General features: G+C 46.1%; 1 protein-coding gene across 2 annotated transcripts in view; it reads right to left on the bottom strand.

The window, feature by feature from the left end:
- The window catches only part of GPR50 (G protein-coupled receptor 50), a gene marked incomplete at its 5' end in the record, with an annotated part of 73,633 nt that overhangs the window by 33,650 nt on the left and 20,319 nt on the right, over nt 1-19,664 (bottom strand). Inside the window, one exon of one of the 2 annotated variants that reach the window (XM_081848142.1) lies at nt 14,572-14,728. The exons of the other annotated variant lie outside the window; for it this stretch is intronic. Within the exon in view, the coding sequence (XP_081704268.1) occupies nt 14,572-14,728 (157 nt within the window). Of the gene's footprint in view, nt 1-14,571; nt 14,729-19,664 lie in introns of those variants that run through there. 2 annotated transcript variants of the gene reach the window in all.

The following is a 19,664-nucleotide window of genomic DNA, read 5'->3' as shown; positions in this document are numbered from 1 at the left end:
TATGTGACCTGTGGCTCATCTGTTTTAGGAATACAATATCTGCGGGGTTTTCTGTTTATCTCCCTAATTTAAGTATCTGACCGTACCAAACTATCACCATCTATTTTCTAAAGCCAGATTAAATGTCTCCATCTGAAGTGCTGAGTGGAAGATTGGCTGGCATACCATACCAAGCTAAGCTGTGCACATGTTCCCAGGATGTTGAATGTGTGGAACACATTTTATTACTCTGTCGTCTGTAAAAAAAACAGTTTAGACAGCTTCTAATCAAACCGATATTAACAGAACAACCTGGAATTGCTGAATCCTTTTATGAAATAAAATTAAAGAATTCCTTCCAGTAGCATGCACACTACGAAAGCTCATACCAATAACTAATTTAGTTGGTCTCTAAGGTTCTACTGGAAGGATTTTTTTTATTTTTAATTTTGTTTTGTTTTGTTTCGACCAAGGCAGACCAACACAGCTACCTAACTGTAATTGAATCCTTTTATGTTAAGGTGTTCCTTGAGGAAAAGACTGATACTATTACTCTGGCTGTTTCAAAATTTCTCTCACAGGCAGTAACGGTCAGAAATCAGTATATGTGGACTAAAGCTCCTCTGTTGGTTAGCAAGGCCACTCTTACGCCTTAATAACTGTTGATGTCATTGTTGTACTGTGTATTTTGGATCTATGCATCGCAATAAAGCTGTGTGGTTTCTTGCCACTCAGCGATGCCAAGGTGGCATCCAGCACCCAAAGCAGAACATTACAGAATGATTATTTCTGTTATGTGCGTAATGAGGACCAATATGCCATGGACCTCTGTGCAAATGGATATATCTATAAAAAGCCTTTGCTTTGGTCTTGGAATGCAAAAGACTGGAACCTGCTCTTCACGCATTATTAGCCCTAAACAAAAACAGCCGTGCAAAAGCACCAGACTTTGACTGGCAACCCCGCTAGGCAGAAGTGACTCAGCCAAATTTAACAATTTATCCCATTAAAATTCAATAAAAAGCAATAATCAAGTCTTTGTGCAGATTCCAGTAGCAAGCATAGCATTCTTGAAATGCATTGTCAAAATATTATGACACATAAATATCAAACCCTGGTGCTCTTTTGTTTTGCTTTGTGTGCCTTTGGTGTCTGGGATATCTCCTAGCATGGTAAATCCAGCTGCTATTGTGTTGTCTTCTGGACTGCGGATTATTACACAAGACGCGAATGCACGCCACATTTAGCTGGGCGTCTCTTCATGCATTACCTTTCTGGGTGCACATACCTAAGGTGGTCTTGGTGTACACATAAACATGCAATCTTTGGATGGTCCAAGTGCATATATCCTACAGTTAGGGTGTGATGAAAATAAAACAAGTGCACAGCAAAAGTATTCTGTTGCCAGGACCTCAGTGGCGTAGCGTGGGGGGTGCAGGGGGGGCCGGCCGCACCGGGCGCAACATCTGGGGTTAGGGCAAATCCACGGGTTAGGGGGCGCAAATCCACGGGTTAGGGGGCGCAAATTACTTGCCTTGCCCCGGGTGCTGACAACCCACGCTACGCCACTGCAGGACCTAAATCTCAGGGGGATCATATTGAAAAAACATCTCAAGACCTGAACCTGAGAGTTAAAAATTCTGTAGATTTCAGCTTTAGATTTCAGTATTTCAGCTTTACTCATAGGCATGGGTGAATCCTTCAGTTTCGGTTTCTCTCCATTTCTCATTTTTCCAATCTTAAATTCACTTATACACATTTCCATATCAATCTGCAGGTTTTTTTAGTCCCTCATAAATGAATTCAATCAATTTATTATTATTATTAAAAAGAATAATAATAGTCAACATATTAGTGCAGTTTTGTCCTAATATACACTGTTCTTTGTGCAATTTTGCCTAATATACACATTTTAGCAAAGCAATTTCCCCTAAAGTATTGCATTTTTGTATGTTATTTTCACACACAAAATGCACTTTTCAGTATACCCTAGCATATGCATTTTTGTACTCATTACTTGGCTAGGGAACTGCATTGCAAAATTTAGAGAAGTGCATAATTTGAAGGGTGGCTGCCTTTCGGTTTGCATATTGTTTCTGGAAGCATGAACTAGGCAAGGTCACCTTTAAATGTGAACCATCAAATTTCTCCTCCAGTCTTACTCCAGCAATGTAACTGCAGCAAACCTGGAGTAAATTCTATTTTGCCGAGGGGATAAACCACAATGGATGGGGTAGAGCCCCTCTGCTAGCTTCCTATCAGGTGGGCTGCTGCTGCTGCTTAGCGGGAGGGCGATGTGGGAATGCCTGCATGGTACAAACGCACCAGCAGAGCCCATTCAGTGCTACTGTTGGATCATTTGCACTGTGTCAACCTCCTCACCTGGTAAGCAGCAGTGACCCACCTACTCAGACACTAGAGTAGCTCTGCCCCACCTGATGAACCACTTCGGTAAAAATATATATAAATATAATATTCCACAGTGTATAACCCTGCTAGAGGAAAAGTCAGCTTATAATTAAAAAGTGTGGATTCTGCTTTCAGTTCAAGTTCAGTGTAGGCTCAATTTAGGTTACAGTGGTACCTTGGTTCTCAAACTTAATCCGTTCCGGAAGTCCGTTCCAAAACCAAAGCGTTCCAAAACCAAGGTGCGCTTTCCCATAGAAAGTAGCACAAAGTGGATTAATCCATTCCAGGCTTTTAAAAACAACCCCTAAAAGAAGCAATTTAACATGAATTTTACTATCTAGCAAGACCATTGATCCATAAAATGAAAGCAATAAACAATGTACTGCAGCCACACACAATCAATCAATCAATCAATCAGTAGCTGAACTGGGTTCCACACAGTCACAAAAACAAAAAAGAGCCACAAAAACGCAAAATAAATAGTAAAAACAGATAAACCTCAGCTTAACACTCAAATTGGAAGCGTAACACTCCAAACGGAGAACGTTCAGCTTCTGAAAAAAGTTCGCAAACTGGAAAACTTACTTCCGGGTTTGCAGTGTTTGGGTTCCAAGTTGTTTGAGTACCAAGGCGTTTGAGAACCAAGCAGGCATTGGCCTCAGAGCATTGGATTAGAACTGGGAGGACCCAGGTTCAAATTATCCATGGAGCTCATTGGGTGACTCTGGATCACTAAACGTTGTGTGAGGGTTGTGGCGAGGATTAACCGGAAAGAGGAAACCATGCATGGTGCCTTTAGCTACCTGGTGGAAGAGTGGGATATATACATATGATAATGAACAAGCCAAGATAACAATTGCCACGCTACTGATTCCATGATACTGAGTCATGATCTGGGCATGCCATGGATCTAGAGTAGCAAGTATGGTTTCCTGCAGATTTTGGACCAAAGCCACCCAGTTTGGTCAATGCTAAGAGATGCTGGAAGCAGTGGTCCAACAAGATCTGGAGGGCAACACATTGGCTACCTTTGCCATAGATCATCCATGAGATGGGGCATTGGACTGATATCAACTCATCAAATATGCTGAAATGAGAGCTGTGCACATGATACAAAAGCTTAAAGGGGAACCAGCTTGCTCCCCCAATTCTACTCCTACATTTAGGTCTGTCAGACCCCCTGCTGGACTCTCAGCAGACCATAAAAATTCTGCTTGTTCTAGCTCTTCTCTCCATGCCAAGGGGGAAGAGGGACAAAAGAAATCCTCTGTGTAGAAAATGGGTTTCCCATGCAGGAAAAAGTCCTTACAGGGCCATCCACTAGGAAACAAAAAGGAGGCTTCTCTTCCTGAGCGAGTTCTCTGGAGAAGCTGTAAGGACTTGCTTGTGTGCAGCAAACTATTTCAAAGGTCCTGTTAAGAGGGCAAGCATTTGTTCTATTCCTGTAAATTTACTGTTGCATCTTCTCCTTCTCTTTAAAGTAGTTTAATGCATTTTAATGACTGGATATGCCGCTTTGCAAAGTGGGGTGCTTATTATTTACGGAAAGGTCAAGGGACTGGAAAGCTTTTGAAATGAAAAACAACTTTTTTGCCTTTGTTAATTCTCTCTCTCTCTCTCTCTCTCTCTCTCACACACACACACACACACAGAGTGCTCTAGGTTCCTTACAAGCTGCTGACAATCCCAATACTTGTAGCTTTGAAATGTGTTGGTTATCTTCAGAGGATTCCCTTCTCTCAGAGAAGCACTGCTGCTGCCAAGCGCCCATGACTGGAGGCTGCAAGTAGACACCAACCCCATGCAAAGTGAGACTGGCTCTGCCCCAATCTCCCTTTTTTGACATTTGCTAGCCAGGCTTTCATTAGGAAGCATTGTTCAGCAATCCTGGGAAGGACTTGCTTGCCTTATAATATGGTACATCGGATGCTGACTTATACCACTGGTCCATCCAGCTCAGTATTGCCCCTCCTAGGCCTACCTGGAGGAGATGATGGGGACTGAACCCGGAAACTCCTGCATGCACAGCAGTTGCCCTATCACTGAGCTAAAGCCCATCTTTACGCTTTTCTCTAGCGTTGCCTCCTGAAAACCTCCTCTCAATGCACCTGAATCCCCCCCAGGAACAGTATGTGCCGCTTTGCAGACTGCACATTGATTTGAAATCAAACATCCTCTAATAAAAAGATTACCCATCATGAAAACCGCTGGACTAGCATGCATTGTTTGATGAGAGCGATTCCAGGGGATTATTGGTAGGGTTTAAATAGCCGCCGTGCCTGCTCATTTGTTTATTTGAGTTATTTATATCCACTTTTAATGACAGTTCTCAAGGCGGCTGACATGACCCAGGACTCCCAACTCCCCATCCTTAGAGGAAGAGGCTAGGAATACAGAGGAGTGTATCTCAGACCAGGCGCAGCCTTCGCCACCCCACCTTCCTCAGGAGTTCCAGCACCAGAGCAGCCCAGAAGCTGTGATAGAGGGATAAGAAATAGCATTCCCAGGGCCTGAATGTGGCCCCACAGGGCTCGGTCCTGAGGGTTTTGGCCTGCCTGGGATGTGTCCTTGATGCTTCTTCCTTCTCTGGATGGAGGATCGAGACAAGGAGGCCACTGAGAAAACAGGTCTAATCCAGTAAGCTCTTCCTATGTCCTTATGTAGCAATGGCTTCCAACTTGGATGGCTTTAAAAGAGGATTGGTCAAATGCATGGAGGGTAAGGCGGTCAGTGACTACTGGCCCTGATGGTTACGCTCTGCCTCCATGGTTGGAGGCAGAGATGATTCTGGATGCCCGTTGCTGAAAAACTTCAGGAGGGGGAAGTGCTTGGGTTCTCCTGACACCCTCAGAGGGTGATGGGCTCTCCTTCATTGCAGGTTGCTAAACAGAAGTTGGACAGCCATCTGCCAGGGATCCTTTGGCTGTGATTCCTGCATTGAAGGGTGTTGGACTAGAGGGTCCTCGGCAGCCCCTTCCAATTCTACAATTCTGTGATTCTGTGTATAATTCTGCAGCCCACTGCACAAAGGGGAAGCTTACATTAGTAGTTCTGACCACTTTTGCCTCTGGCCCGCTCAGCACAGGCATGTGGCCCTCAACAGGTTGACCTGTTGAGAATGTGGCCCTTGGGTCCCCCCAGCCTTGCTCCAGATGAAGAAAACAAAAATGCATTCCGAATTTTAAGGAGCAGAGTGGCTCTGTGGATGTGCTCTGCATAGGGATTTGTTTTCAGTGCCATAAAGTTAAGCTCACACAGCTCTTTTGCGTGAAAATCAACTCCTGATTCTCCTCTAAATTTCCTCTTTTCAGTTATCTAATTTAGGGAAGGGGGAGATATGCCGCTGTTGCCATTCAGCTGACCTGTGATGTTTCAATTCAGGCTCCCTTCCCCTTCGCAGTAATGGCAGCTGACAACTCTGCTGTTAGGATATCACAAGGGCAAATGGTGATCAGCTTTCACTGCCATCTGGATGGGGCTATTAAAAGAAGCAGGTCCAATTAAAAGGTTATTTGATGCTCCCATCACCATAGAGCCTATACAAAGGGACACTGTGCATTTCAGAGCAGGTAGGTAGATATGAATTCCTGAGGTCTAGCAGCGTCTTGTTCCCTCCTCTGTTCAGATCTGCTTTATTTTATGCTTTGTCTGAGAACTGAACTTGCCAACACACTGGCATTGAAGGAAACCTGCCTCTTAATTCCCATAGTTGCCAACTCATTTCTACAAAATTTTAAATATTTTTTTCCCCTTCTAGAATCTGGCATTGTTCAAACATGCTTTCCTCCAAGAATAAAAATATACAAAATGTAATAAAATTAAGTATCTGAATAAATGAAGGATTTTTTGAAAGATGGATTCCAAAGTTCTCTGAATTAAAAGAGCTTAGCATCTTCAAGTATTTTGTTGTTGTTACTGTAATGTGATAAACACTGGGATGCATTTAACTGAGATTTCTGCTAAGGGTCAGCAACCGGCAGCCTATTGTTAAACCTGGCCCCCTGAAGAATGTAGCTTGCCTTTCCCCATCTTTCAATTCAGGGACAGAATATGAAGTATTGAAGTGGCCCTCTTGTGGTTCGCCTTGGCCCTCTTGTGGTTCGTCTCCAAACTCCTTGTTACCAGGATATCCTCTCAGCCAGTCACTAACAATCCAAATCAACATTAAGAAAGTATCTGTCCATGACAAGAAAGTCAAACTGGCTTCCACACAAACTGGCATTTCCCTTCTCCACCTCCAGGTCTACTGTATGACTGTTAACAGCTGCCAGATCGGTGTGCAGCTCCCCTGTGTGGTGAGCCATTGAACTGCAGCACACAGCTTCTCAGAAGAAGACCTTTAGGCTCTGGATTGAGTCTCCCCAACCCAGCTGACCACTGGATCTTCCTGCTCATGCTGGGGCAACAAGGTATCTTTGGTTAGCCATTGGACCTGCCTTGCCCACAACCCCACCTCCTAACTTGTCACATTCTGGTTTTAATTTGTACAAGGCAAAGGAACAATTCAATGGCAGATGCTACCAAAACAATCTCAAGCTTAGCAGGTGCCTGCAAAAGTCCTGAAAAAGTAATGGGATATTCCGACCTAGTGACAGCATGCATTTCAGTTGTTTTAATATTAACTCCAAGAGTGACTATTTCTGAATGTACTCTAATCCGTTTTCCTTTAGCTCAGCCAAGAAAAGCAACTGAATCTTACTTGGAAAGTTATTACATACTCCAATGACACAAAGGGGGAGGGAGTATAATTGGCTTTGCCAGCCCAGCTTCAACTCATGAGCAGAAGGTGTGTTTTCCTTGGCAGAAAACACACAACCACATCCCTTTCCCATGGCCATGGTCAACAATATCCATCATCTAAACCTCTTCCAGGTCAATACTTCCACCTGCTCTATAATAATCCCTACCTAGAGTGACCAGGTTATCACCTGGGTATTCCCCCTTCCCCAACTGAGTATCAAGTTTTAAAAGATAGGCATAAAAGCCAGGGCTTTCCCCATCAACCTTCACACACCTGTATCCTTGCTCACTAAACTCCCCTGTGTGGTGGGCCACTGAATTGCTACTGCCAGCTTCTCAGTGCAAGAGCCACCTCTGGGCTCCCTCTCCCCACCCAGGCCACTGAAACTTGGGAACAGGCAGTATTCTCAGGTAAGGGTCACTGCTGCCCGTGCCTGGCCCCTTTTCCCAGTACTCTAATGCACAGCTGTCATTGCAAGTGTCTACAGTGCCCAGGACTGATTGTGTTTCAGAGCACTGCAGGAAATAAGAACTGTGGTTGCCAGGTACATATCAGAGAAGAGCTGCCTTCATCGTCTTCATTGCTACCTGGAGAGCCTATCTGCCTGTGCAGCAGATATAATTAGGATGTGGAGGAGGAGGTGACATGCTAAAGACCAACTCAAACTAGGAGTTAGGATGGAGAGCCTCCCAAACCACCATGGGTGAATAGGCAGCAGGTAGTTGCCTTAACCTCTGGTTTAGTAGTCAAGCCCACTTCAAATAACAAGAGAAACAAAGCACTTCCAATCTGAGGACTTCACCTATGAATCTTCTCATTGCTCAGTGACTCATTGCTCAGTGACTGCCATGTTGAGTGACAAATTGCAATCACCTTTCCAACAAAGTTCTTTTGCACAAATGTAAAGTTTCCAAGGGCTGCTCAAGGAGGTTGCGGCAGCCAATGTCGATTTGTATGTGTGAATGGGCCATTGCCAGGCCTAGCAGAACTTCCCTCTCACCTTGCCTTGCAGTCTTGTGTCTGCTGCAGTGGCTGGGATCATGAGCAATAAAGCCCCAGATTCAAGCCTCACCAGACTCTCTCTCTCAGCCTCAGTCTCCCCGTCTGTAATACAGTGATAAGGAAACTCGCCTACTTTCCCAGGTAATTATTGCAGGGATTATCTGGATTTTGTCTAAACACATGCAGCAACAGAACAAGGTGGGATGAGATGGGGAGCCCAGGTGGAAAGGGTGTGTGTGTGTTATATTTTCAGATACTCCACAGTGCAAAAACCTCCCCATAAAAAGGGAAAACCAGCACAGAAGCCAAAAGGCCAGGAAGCCGGGGGTTCCCCACCACCCAGTGTTTTTTCAATTTGCAGGTAATTGTTTCCTCCCCCAGTTGGGAGAAGGATTCCAAAGCAATATCCAAAGTGGTACAGTCCATTTCTGCTGCATGCACAGGCCCAGCCTAGGACAATGTAGAACTCTGAAACACACAATATGAATTTTGGAGTTTGGTGTGTGTGTGTTGTAGCAAAGTGCAGAAATAAACAGTCTGGTAAGATGGCTAACTGAAAGAATAAATAACCTGAAGGCGTGATACTCCTGGCAAACAAAGCCATTCTGAGTACAAGCTGATATGTGGCCATCATGAAGTCATTAGTGTAACCAACTGAAGGCACAGCACTAACCGACTGAAGGAGGAAGGAAATAATGCCTGAGAAAACAATCTACAGGTAGTCACTTAAGAACAAATCAGCCAGGGAATAGGATACCTTTATGCCTTCCGCCCCCTACTGGTTCTGGTAACTTATTGCAATTACTGTTGCTGTACCCTTGATAATGAACACCGACTGTTTTCAGTGGTTGTCGGTTCACACGCTCCTTTGAAAGTCATCAAGTGCAGTGACAACAAGCGACGGGGTGGGGTGGACGGGGGCGATTCAATCCCACGTTTCCCTGGTGCTGTAGATTTTACAGAGGAACTTGTGCTCAGACCTGGATGCAATGGCTAGAACAGAGGAAAAACTGTAAGGGGCCAAGCAACTTCTAATGCTACAATCACTGGACTTGATAGCTGGTGTATAATTACAGAATACGAGAAACCAGGTGGCACAGTGCAGGGATGGAGGGGTTCTGTGGACCTTCGTATGTCATTCCACTTCAGCTCTCATCAGTCCCACTTCTTCACCCTTGGCAAAGTGTTAAATTGGAACCTGCTCAGCCATGAAACTAAGTGGGTGACTACGGGCCAGTGACTAGACAGTCACTAGCCTACCTTGAAGGATAAAATGGAGGTGAGGGAAGAAGCAGGTATACTACTGCAAGCTCCTTGGAGGAAAGGCAGGATATAAATGTTGCCTAGGTGAAGCAGCCCAGATCTTGAAGTCTATATCAGAGGCCCTTCTCTGTGTGGCTCACCCAAGTTAGGTATGGAGGGTGGCTGCATGGCCTTTTCAGTGGTGGCTCCATCTATGGAATACTCTCCCCAGGGAAACATGCCTGCCATTACCATTATCAGGGTTTTAGGCACTAGGCTAAGACTTTTTCCTTCATTCAAGCCTTTGGTAACTAAGGCCCCATCAGCATTATTTAAAGCAGTGACATACCACTTCAAACAGTCATGGCTTCCACCAGAGAAACCTAGGAACTGTAGTTTGTAACGGCACTTAGAGAGAGCTAAGATTCTGAGTGGTGCAACCATCAATCCCTCTTTTTAGGCAACTCTGGGGATTCTGACCCTCTGTGAGGAGAACAACTCCTAACAACTCTCAGCACCCTTAACAAACTATACTTCCCAGGATTATTTGTGGAAGCCCCCATGGTCAAAAGGGGTGTGGCACTGCTTCAAATGTATAGCACAGATGCCTCTATGGCAGTCATGGGCATAGCCAGGATTTTTGTTAGGGGGAGAAGGACTTGATTGCGGGGGGGGGGGGGCAGAACCGATGTGATTGGTTAGCTAGTTAAATATTTCTATTGTTTTTCTTGATCTAGGGGGAAGCTGCCCCCCCCCGCCCCCCTTGGGTGGGATGGATAAGACTTGTCATTATTATGTTACTATACCTTGTTTTAAATTTTCTGGCTTAAATCGTTTTTTTATCCACTGCTTAACCTCTTGTTCAGTTAAAGCCTTCTTTTTTTCTACTCTTTTTTGCAAAATTCTCCCAACAAATGTAATAAATAATAGCAATGTTATATACACAGGGAATTAAGGTCCGCACCTCCTGCTCTGTTTTGCTCAATTGTCTTTTGCTTCAGTAAAAGAAAGAAAGAAACAAACCCCTCACACTTACCCAACTTCAAAAAGTTTCACATATAAAGTTCCCAGGAAACAAAACTATACGAAGCAATTAGAGACAGTGCCTTTCAAAGTCTACAAAGCAATGTGAACTTTGTAATTGCCCTTGAGGAAGGATAAGGTACACTGGCACTTCAGTCTGAAATCCCAACCCTGCTCCTAAGAAGTGAGCTGATTATATACCTCTCCAAAGGGTTTTTAAACTGGAGAGGAGTGCCTCATTATTGGATGTACAAATGGGACAATTGCAGCCTTCCATATGCTCTGTTGTTATTATTATTTTTTAAAGGAGAAAGGCAAGAGAAGATGCTGAAGAGAAGAAAAACACAATTTTGCCACAAGCTAGTCCTTTGCCATAAGAAATAAATGCTGGCTGGGAGGAGTTGCTGGAGGAAAATAACAAGCGAGGGGTCTCTGTGCAGAGGCGGAGCTAGCTGCTCCGGCACCTGCAGTGGCGCACATGCTGTGCACCCAGGGGTGGGGCTAGCTGCCCGCAGGGGCAGGGCGAGCATCCCAGGGGGCGGGGGCGATGTCACCCAGGGCGGACTGCCCCCACCACACCCCTGTCCTCCGCCAGTGTCTCTGCAGAGAAGTAAAGTTCCCATTTCATCACATTGAGGCTCCTCAACTCAGTGAAACATTCAATAAACCCAAAGATCAACTCCCTACAATTCTCTCCCCCCCCCGCATTGTTTTCTTTGCTTTCACTTGATGTCTGTTTTTCTCTCTCTCTCTCTCTCCCTGTCTCTGCCCCGTGCTCTTTACTGCTTCCCAGTGATTTTAAACCTGAATCATCCAGGAGATTTCAACCTTAGGCACACCTTCTTAGCAGAATGGGTCCTACTCTCCAGTGCTGAGGTGCTCAGCTGTGTATTACAAACACAGGCATGCTGCACACATAAGTTTCCTTGGTTAGCTATGGGCCTTTCTTCAAATTGCTTAGGGGTTTACTGTGAGAAGGACCTTGGTGGCTGACACTGCCATGCTGTCAAAAATTAGGCTCTTCCTGAAGCCTTGAGAACTGAAAGCAAACGGGACAGAACAAGGGTAGGAACCTTTTCAGATTGCAGAGCACATTCCCCTCTAGGCAACGTGCCAGGAGTAGGCAAAAGTGGGCAGAGGAATCAATGCAAAATTTACCTTTGTACAGTTGGTTAGGTTTCTACAAGCAGGCACACACCTTTTTATCCTCCACCCAGGTACGTACAACTCATTACAGTGGTACCTCGGGTTACATACGCTTCAGTTTACAGACGCTTCAGGTTACAGACTCTGCTAACCTATAAATATTACCTCAGGTTAAGAACTTTGCTTCAGGATGAGAACAGAAATCGCACAGCAGCGGCGTGGCGGCAGCAGGAGGCCCCATTAGCTAAAGTGGTGCTTCAGGTTAAGAACAGTTTCAGGTTAAGAATGGACTTCCAGAACGAATTAAATTCTTAACCCGGTACCACTGTATCAGGGGGTTTTTTTTGTTCCCAGCCAGGGGGGGAAACTACTCCAGGAGAGTGAGGGCTGATAATGGGTCTGGTTCTGGAGGGTTTGTGACCTGGGAAGAATCACAAGGGCCACATGACGAGATGGGGAGCATTTGGTGCCTGGGCTGAGACTTCCCCATCCCAGAGACAAAGACAAACTGGCTTGCTTAGTGTGATCCATAAGCCTTTAAAATTGTCCCCTAAGGCAGAACTTTCTAAGCTCTTCATGTCTGTGTTTTAATTGTTTATTTCACTCTTATTGTTTAATTTTGGTGCTGTTGTTTTTTCTCCTCAGTGTCAGTTTGAGTAAAAGTGTTGTTATTATTCTGCCAGACATATGTGTGTGGCATTTTACAACATACACGCAGGCATTTCAATCTGTAATTCAACACAAGATGGAAGAAAGTTTAGACGGCATGAACAGGGGAAGAATATGCAAATTATTTCAATCATCTGTACTTAAGCTTAGTTAAATCAAATAAATACAGATAGAAAAATGAATGAAATAAATTAACATTCTTGGTATTTGCCACCAGTCTGGTTTTCCCTCACACATCTGCACCCAGACAGAGACTTTAAAGCTGTTGTCGACAAGTTCCCTTTCACACCTACTCCGATTTGCCATCCTCAAAGCAATCTCATGGTCAATTTATTATTGGAGGAAAGTTGGAGTCGAGTGACTCTGGTTCCCTCTTAGGGATCTCATCCCTGTCTAAAGATCTGATCAGATGCATTGCACACATGCCAGGAAACGTTTCTCTGCATTGCACTGTCTCTGCAATTCATGCTTGTGCGTTCCGGCTATTATATTTCCTACAGATCCAGGGTCCTTAGACTGTGCTGAGCCTAAATCTTCTTCTAAAAAGCCCTTTTTTCAGCTCTCACCCTACATGCAGGCAGGATTTTATTTCTAAAAACCAGAAATGATGGCTGGGCACACAGAGGTTTCTCTGAAGACTTGTTTTCCTAATGGTACTCCAGACAATGAGGGGAACACTCTGCTCAAACTCAGGGGCATGAACTGGAACTGCACAATCTTATACATATACAGTGAGGAATAAATCCCACTGAGTTCGTGAGACCTACTGCCAAGTAAGTGTGTTTGGGAGTGCAGCCCAAATCACTTTCCCTTTCAGCTGTAGATTGCTTGCACAGGCTGGGGGTTGGACTAGAGGACCTCTGAGGTTCCTTCCAATTCTGCAGCTCTGTGTCCCTCCTCTGCCAAAAGGTTCGCAATTGGGGGTGGGGTAGAAACTTTTGTGGGCTAATTTACAGTGATGCCCTAAGTGAAAGGTGCTTTCTCCCTACTTTCTTTTGGGAACAAAGAAGGCAACAATAAAGGGAAAGGAGGAACTGGAACGTGCACACTCAAAGAAGCCCCGAAGTGCAACATAAGGAACATAGAAAACTGCCTTACCAAGTCAGATCATTGATCCATCTAGCTTAATGTTGTCTGCACTGACTGGCAGCAGCTCCCCAAGGTTTCAAACAGGAATCTCTCTGAGCCCTACCTGGAGATGCCAGGGATTGAACCTGGGACCTTCTGCAGGTAAAGCAGGTGCTCCAGGACTGGGCTTTGACCTTTCCTGGAACGGAGGGCAAACTTCCAGGCCAAGCTAAAAGGAGGGGTCCCTATAGACAAATGGCAACTTAAGACTGATAGCTGCTGCTGCAGCAGCAGCATAGTGCTTCTTTCGTCTTGTTTGCACGGAGATGTTGCATGCACCCTCCTATACCTTTAAGTCACGTTCTTTCCCTCAAATAATCCTGGACACGGTAGTTTGTGAAAGGCTGCTGGGAAATGTCTGTAACTCCGTGAGGAGTAAACTGCAATGCTCGGGATTCCTCGAGGGAAGAACCTGGGTGTTCTTATAAACCCGTACGCGAAAGCAGAGCCCTGGGTTTTCTTCTGAGTAAACGTGCCTGTAACCTTGAGCAATCGTAAATGCGCTTCCTAGGGCTCAGGCAGCCCCCCATTGAATAAAGTGGGAATTGCTTCTCTATAGGCATGCGCTGTCAGCTATGGGTTTTTCGGAAGCCCTTGGTTTGAAAACCGGCTGTATCATTAAACACACGAGGTGCTCTTCGCTAGGAAATTCCCTCTGAGCTAAGGTTACCAGACGTCCCTGTTTCCCGGGGACAGTCCTCGGATTTACAAATCAGCCCCCATACAAAATCCACTGAGGTTGAAAAGTGTCCCCGGATTCATTGGGGGGGGGGGAATCTGGTAACCTTACTCTGAGCTTCAACTCTCTTCCCCGCCCCGCCCCGCCCCATCCCGTAATATGGGAGTGGAGGATAATAAACCTGGGCTCCCTTACAGAATTTCTGTCAAGGATTATAAAGTCAAGTAGGTGTGAATGACTTTAAACACTTTAAAAGCCAACTACTGCAGTAAATATGCAATAAACCACTATGACCTGTCTCCCCTTGATGTACATTATTGTCTTACCAAGAGATGAGACACTTACCATACTTTTGTACAGCTGGCGGTCAGAAATGTAGGGGGCATTTGCCCTAACAGGGCCACACAGACGGCCCGCGTCCTCCGGCACCTTACCACGTGCTGGCCTTCGGAAGTGCTGGTTCCCGCATAATCCCTCCCTGTCCTAGCAAGAGGCCCTTAATCAGCGGGCTGGAGCCAAGACTCTCCCTTCCCTCCCATGGGCCAAAACTCACCGGCGTTGCGGAGCTTGCGGTTCCTCAGCACGGACATGATCACCAAGACGTTCCCCAGGATGTCCACGACGATCGTGAAGATGAGCACGGCCGCCAGGGAGTGGCGCGCCTCAGGGTGGAAGCGGCATTCCGGGCAGCTCGCGTTGTTGTCCAGCATCTCCCCGCAGCTTCCGCGCCGCCGCCGCCGCCGCCGCCGTGCAGGTCCCGAGCAAGGGAAAGCCCTCCCCGGGACTCCCACCCCATCGGCAAAGAATCACCCGCTCCTGACTGCCCGCCCGCGTCGCGCCTGCAGAGCCTGAGCCGCCCGGTTCCCAACTCCAAAAGTTTAGCTAGCCTGGAAAGAGCGACGGGTCCTCCCCCTTTTTGCCTTCCCCTTCTTTCGGTAAGCGTCTCAAACTGCGCGGGGTAGCATGGAGGCGGGCGTTTCTCCCGTCACCTGCCTTTCCCGAAGCGCCGGGAAGGAGGTACCCAAACGTTGCGCTTTTGTCTCTCGCGGGCTGGCAAAAAAGACAAAAACGCACACAGACGCTCACGCCCCTATTTCCAGGAGCGTCGAATAAGTCGGGAAGCCCTCCCACCTCAGAGGGCGCTTCCTTGGGCTACCCTCCTGGGACAGCGCGGCTGTGCCCTCCTTTCCTATCCTTAAGCCGTGCGTAAAAATGGGGACTTTGGAGAAGCTTGTTGGAATAAGGCAAACGCTAGTTTGCCGTGCGCCTTGCAGGCTTTCCGCGTTGCGCGGAGCTGGGGATGATCTACTGCTCTCTAGCCAGCTGCAAGGATTGTAGGCTCAAATATGCTTCCCCACTTCTACCTGTTCCTCCTCTGCCACAGAAAGGAAGGGAGAAAGCCAGGATGGTTAAGAGTGTTGGTCGTTCGCCACTTAGCCATCATGAAGCTCATTGGGCGACCTTGGGCCAGGGACTGCCTCTCAGCCTAACCTGCCCACACAAGGTTGTTCTTAGGGGGAAATGGGCAGTGGGAGGGGACCCATGTGCACACCCCCTTGAGTTCCTCGGAGGAGGGGGCTGGCCATACAATAACAACAGGAATAATAATGTGAAATGTGAATGCTGTCCATAGAGGCAAAGTGCCTTCCATATTGACTCTTCCATGCCTGCTAAAGATATTCCTCTTCCAACAAGCCTTCTAAAATCTCAGTTGGTATCTGTCTTCAATCTGAATTGATTTTAAGTATGTGCTGATGTTTTAAACTGTTTTTTTTTTAATATTTAGAGTTGTGTTTTAATTGTTTTAATATATTTAATATATTTTTATTGCTATGCAGCGCTCAGCTGGTAGGGCACAAGACTCTTCATGACAGGGTCCTGGGTTCAAGCCCCACAGTCGGCAAAAGATTCCTGCATTGCAGGGGGTAGGACTAGATGGCCCTCAGGGTCCCTTCCGACCCATGAGTCTATGATTCTACCTTATTATGCAGTTGTTCTTAACCATTTTATATGCAATTGTTTTTAACTTTTTTTGTTTTTGTTTTGTTAATATGGAGTAGAAATCAAAAGGTCTGCTCGCTAGGAGAAATGCAGGATGAGGATCAATAGTGAAGGGGCACATCCAGCACCAGATACAGGAATACTTACACAGTAAATAGTGACACTGAAGGCAACTTCAGTTGAAGGCAACTGACAGAGCTATCTTTAGCCAATATGGCACCGGGGTGCAAATATTCACCCAGCACCCCCAAATTACCACGGATAGTGTTGGGGTGGCCGTAGCTGCACACTGCCAGCCATCCGGGGGGACGCAACTCTCCCCCATGCCACTGCGGGAGAGTGATCCTCGCAGAGGCTTAGGAGTGAAGTTGCGCCCCTCCCAAGCCATCTCGGGAGGAGAGTGATCCCCGCAGATGCTTGGGAGGCTTGGGAGGCAAGCTGTGCCCCCCCCAGCCTTATAGTTGGCAGGGCGCAGCTGGCAGGTGTGCAGGGAAAGGGGAGGCTGCCAGCAAAGCCACGCAGCTCCCCCACTTGCTGGGGCACCCCTGAGAGGCCGGCGCCCTGGCACGACGCACCACTAAGCCCTATGGGAAAGACGGCTCTGGTGACAGAGGCCCACAGAAGCAAAGGGAGAAAAGGTTTTTTCTTTCAAGCTTTCCGTCCTTTCGGATTCCAGCAGACCTTCAAGCTTGCGACACAAGCAAGCATTGCAAACCCAAATGCTGCAGCTGTGCCACCCAGTGCAAACCTTGGAGGAGATAAGATCCCTGCTGGATCCATCTAGATCCATCTAGTTCAGCCTTCCTCAACTGATGTTTTGGCTCCCATCAGCCAAAGAACCCCACGCATGCACAATGCAGAAGAAGGAAAAATAATTACCACCACCTCTCCCCCCCCCACCTCTTTCTCCCCACATCTTCCCAACGAGTCACACCAGTGTCTCAACACCAAATGTAACTGACCTATAGACAGGACTCTATGAACTAAAAACAGAGATGTTAGATGTACCTTTGTTATCCATGGAAAATATTTCAATGGAAACAATTATATATACGAAAAAAATGGTTTCAAAAGGTGATGAGATAAATTTCTGGATTGGGTTGGCCCTACTCTACTTGCAGGAGGGGAGAACGCTGCTACATTCAGGTCCTGCTTGCAGGTTTCCCAGAAGCCTCTGTTTTGCCCCTGTGAAAAGCTGGAATAGATGTGGGACCACTGGCCTGATCCAGAAGGGCTCTCCTTTTGTTCTTGTGAGATGGTGAGATGAGACTGGGGTGGCTCAACCAACCAAATTAATTTTAACAGGGGCTGGTCCAAGACTTTTGCTACCTGAAGTGAAGGGCAAGCCTCTCCACTGCACATACCAAATCCAGTCATATTGGCCTTTGACACTCTCCTTAGCAATAGGACCATGTTGTCTGCTGCACCTGAGAGCAGTAGACTAGTTTAGCGGGCGAAGGGAAGCACACACAGGTCTGTCCACTCCTTGAATCTCAGCATTTGCCACCTGAGGCAGATGAATTATTCTGATTCATGGTAGGACCGGCCTACCAATTAAACTTGCATATTTGTAAAACAAACATTCCGAAGTGGGGGGAAAGCAGCCTTTTTAATTTTAGATACATAAGTATGTGCCATCAGGCATATCTCAGAAGAACTTACTTTGTTGTGTGCAAGAAAAAGGGAGATCTCTTTTTTAAGACAGTGTTTTGGCACCTACCATCTTTGTAGATATTTGAATTAAAATTCCATATGAACAAACTTGAGCCCAATTAACCAGGGCAGCCCTCATAATAGCATTTAAGGTTGCCTCCAGATTATCAGTGTTTTGTAGGAGGGAGTCTAGTGCATTATGGAATGTTAGGTTTGTGCAGTTAAGGTGGATTAAAGACCTCTGTTGTCTTGCTGAAACAAAGCCACTTTTTAAAAAGGACTTTTGCAGTTTGGAAAGTGACAGGGATGAAAAGTGTGCCAATGAATCAGAAGGAATGCCCATATGACTACCCTGTGAACAAATCAGTACAACTGCTCAGTAATGTCCAGATATGATCTAACCTCTGCCTAAGTTTTGTTCCAGGAAATCAGGATGAATGATCAATAAATATGGTGGGCCTTAGGAAGATAAGGGATGGGCACAATGAATTTGGAGCAACAAGTCTGAATATCACCTGTGTGATTTAGTCTTTATCTTCGCAAGTAGAGGAGGAGTGGGGAACCTCTGGTCATGGGCCAATCTTGGTCCCCAGGGGGTCCAAATTTGGCCCATAAAGCCATTTTTCTAAACCCATGCCCAACTGTCAATCGAGTAGTGTCCCTTCAATAAGTGGGTGAGATTAGCGGATGGGGTGATCAGGAATCTGGTGTGCACAGCCAAAATAGCTTCATCTCCACCTTTCAACTAGTTAAATCCTGCTCAGACCACTGCAGAGATCAGGGCTGAACTCAGTCCTTATCAGTACTTCATTATGGCATGAGATGATGGACAGGGGTGGTGGTCCTATGCACCTGTCAAAGTTGCCCCACGTAAGCCAAAAAGGTTCCTCACCCCTCTCTCAGCTGCCGCACCCTGCATGCTCCTCTCTCCTCCCGCAATTGTCTGTAGGAAATTTGGCACATTTCACAGCATGCCCTTGAGCACATGCTCCCTCTCTCGTTCTCATGTTGCTGCTTCCACTTCTCTTCCACTCCCAGATACTAATTTGCATTAATTAATCATCAGCTAAAAATACCACCAGTGTTTATCTTCTTCTTCAAAGCACGGGTCACATCACCCAGGATGCTGGCACTTATATTTAGCACCTAGTCCTCCCCTCCCCCTCTCCCAGAAGAGGAAAGTTAGCATTTGTTTCTCATTTGCAGGTGCTGTTCAGCATAATCTAATATACACTTCTCTTTAAAACACACACACACACACACACACACACACAAAAACCTATTGCCTTAATAATTGCTCTAGCACTTGGCCATAGAGTTGTTTTGTGGTGCTGAATGGGGGAGAGAGGAGAGCAGTGGTGAGAAAACGTGAATGGGAAGAGGTAACCCATAAAACAGATCAGAAAAGAATGAGGCAGCTTTCAGAGCCCCCGAGGGAATATACATTTCACCAAGCAAAAGTGCTGGAAGTCTCAGAACACAGGATAGTTTATCCTGGGAAGGAAGCTGTTTGATGGCGCCACCGTGTGGCCTTTAGCAAACTTGCTCTTAGATTATTGTTATTATTATTCAGCATAAAATTTGTGAGAGCCTCTCCCAAGGGGCTTTGGGGCCCTAGGGGATTCTATTACCTTGGGTGGGAGGGGGGACGGAACCCTGGAGAACTCTTCACTCAGAGCAGTTTAGAGCTCTTCTGAGATCTATTAAAGCAGTTTTTCTTCCCTGTTAATCTCTCTATCATCAGCTGTGTAATTACCATCCCCCTTAAGTCAATTATTTCACTCCTTGGCTCACCGTTGGGGAAGCCAGCCCCATAAATGCTGTCTTTTCCTTCTTTCCTTAAGTTGCTATGACAAAGGTTTGCCTGCAGGTTAGCTCACCTTCTTCTTTTGTTCTTTATTATTATTATTATTATTATTGATTTTTAATTTCCAGCAACAAAACACACTTGTACGATGAATACAGAGTTTAGCAGCTTACAGAAAAGAAAGA

Source organism: Podarcis erhardii (genome assembly GCF_964252035.2).
Source record: "Podarcis erhardii genome assembly, chromosome: Z".
In the NCBI taxonomy this organism is placed as follows: Eukaryota; Metazoa; Chordata; class Lepidosauria; order Squamata; family Lacertidae; genus Podarcis; species Podarcis erhardii.
Note: the sequence above shows the minus strand (reverse complement) of the source record. Positions and strands in the feature narration are given on the sequence as shown.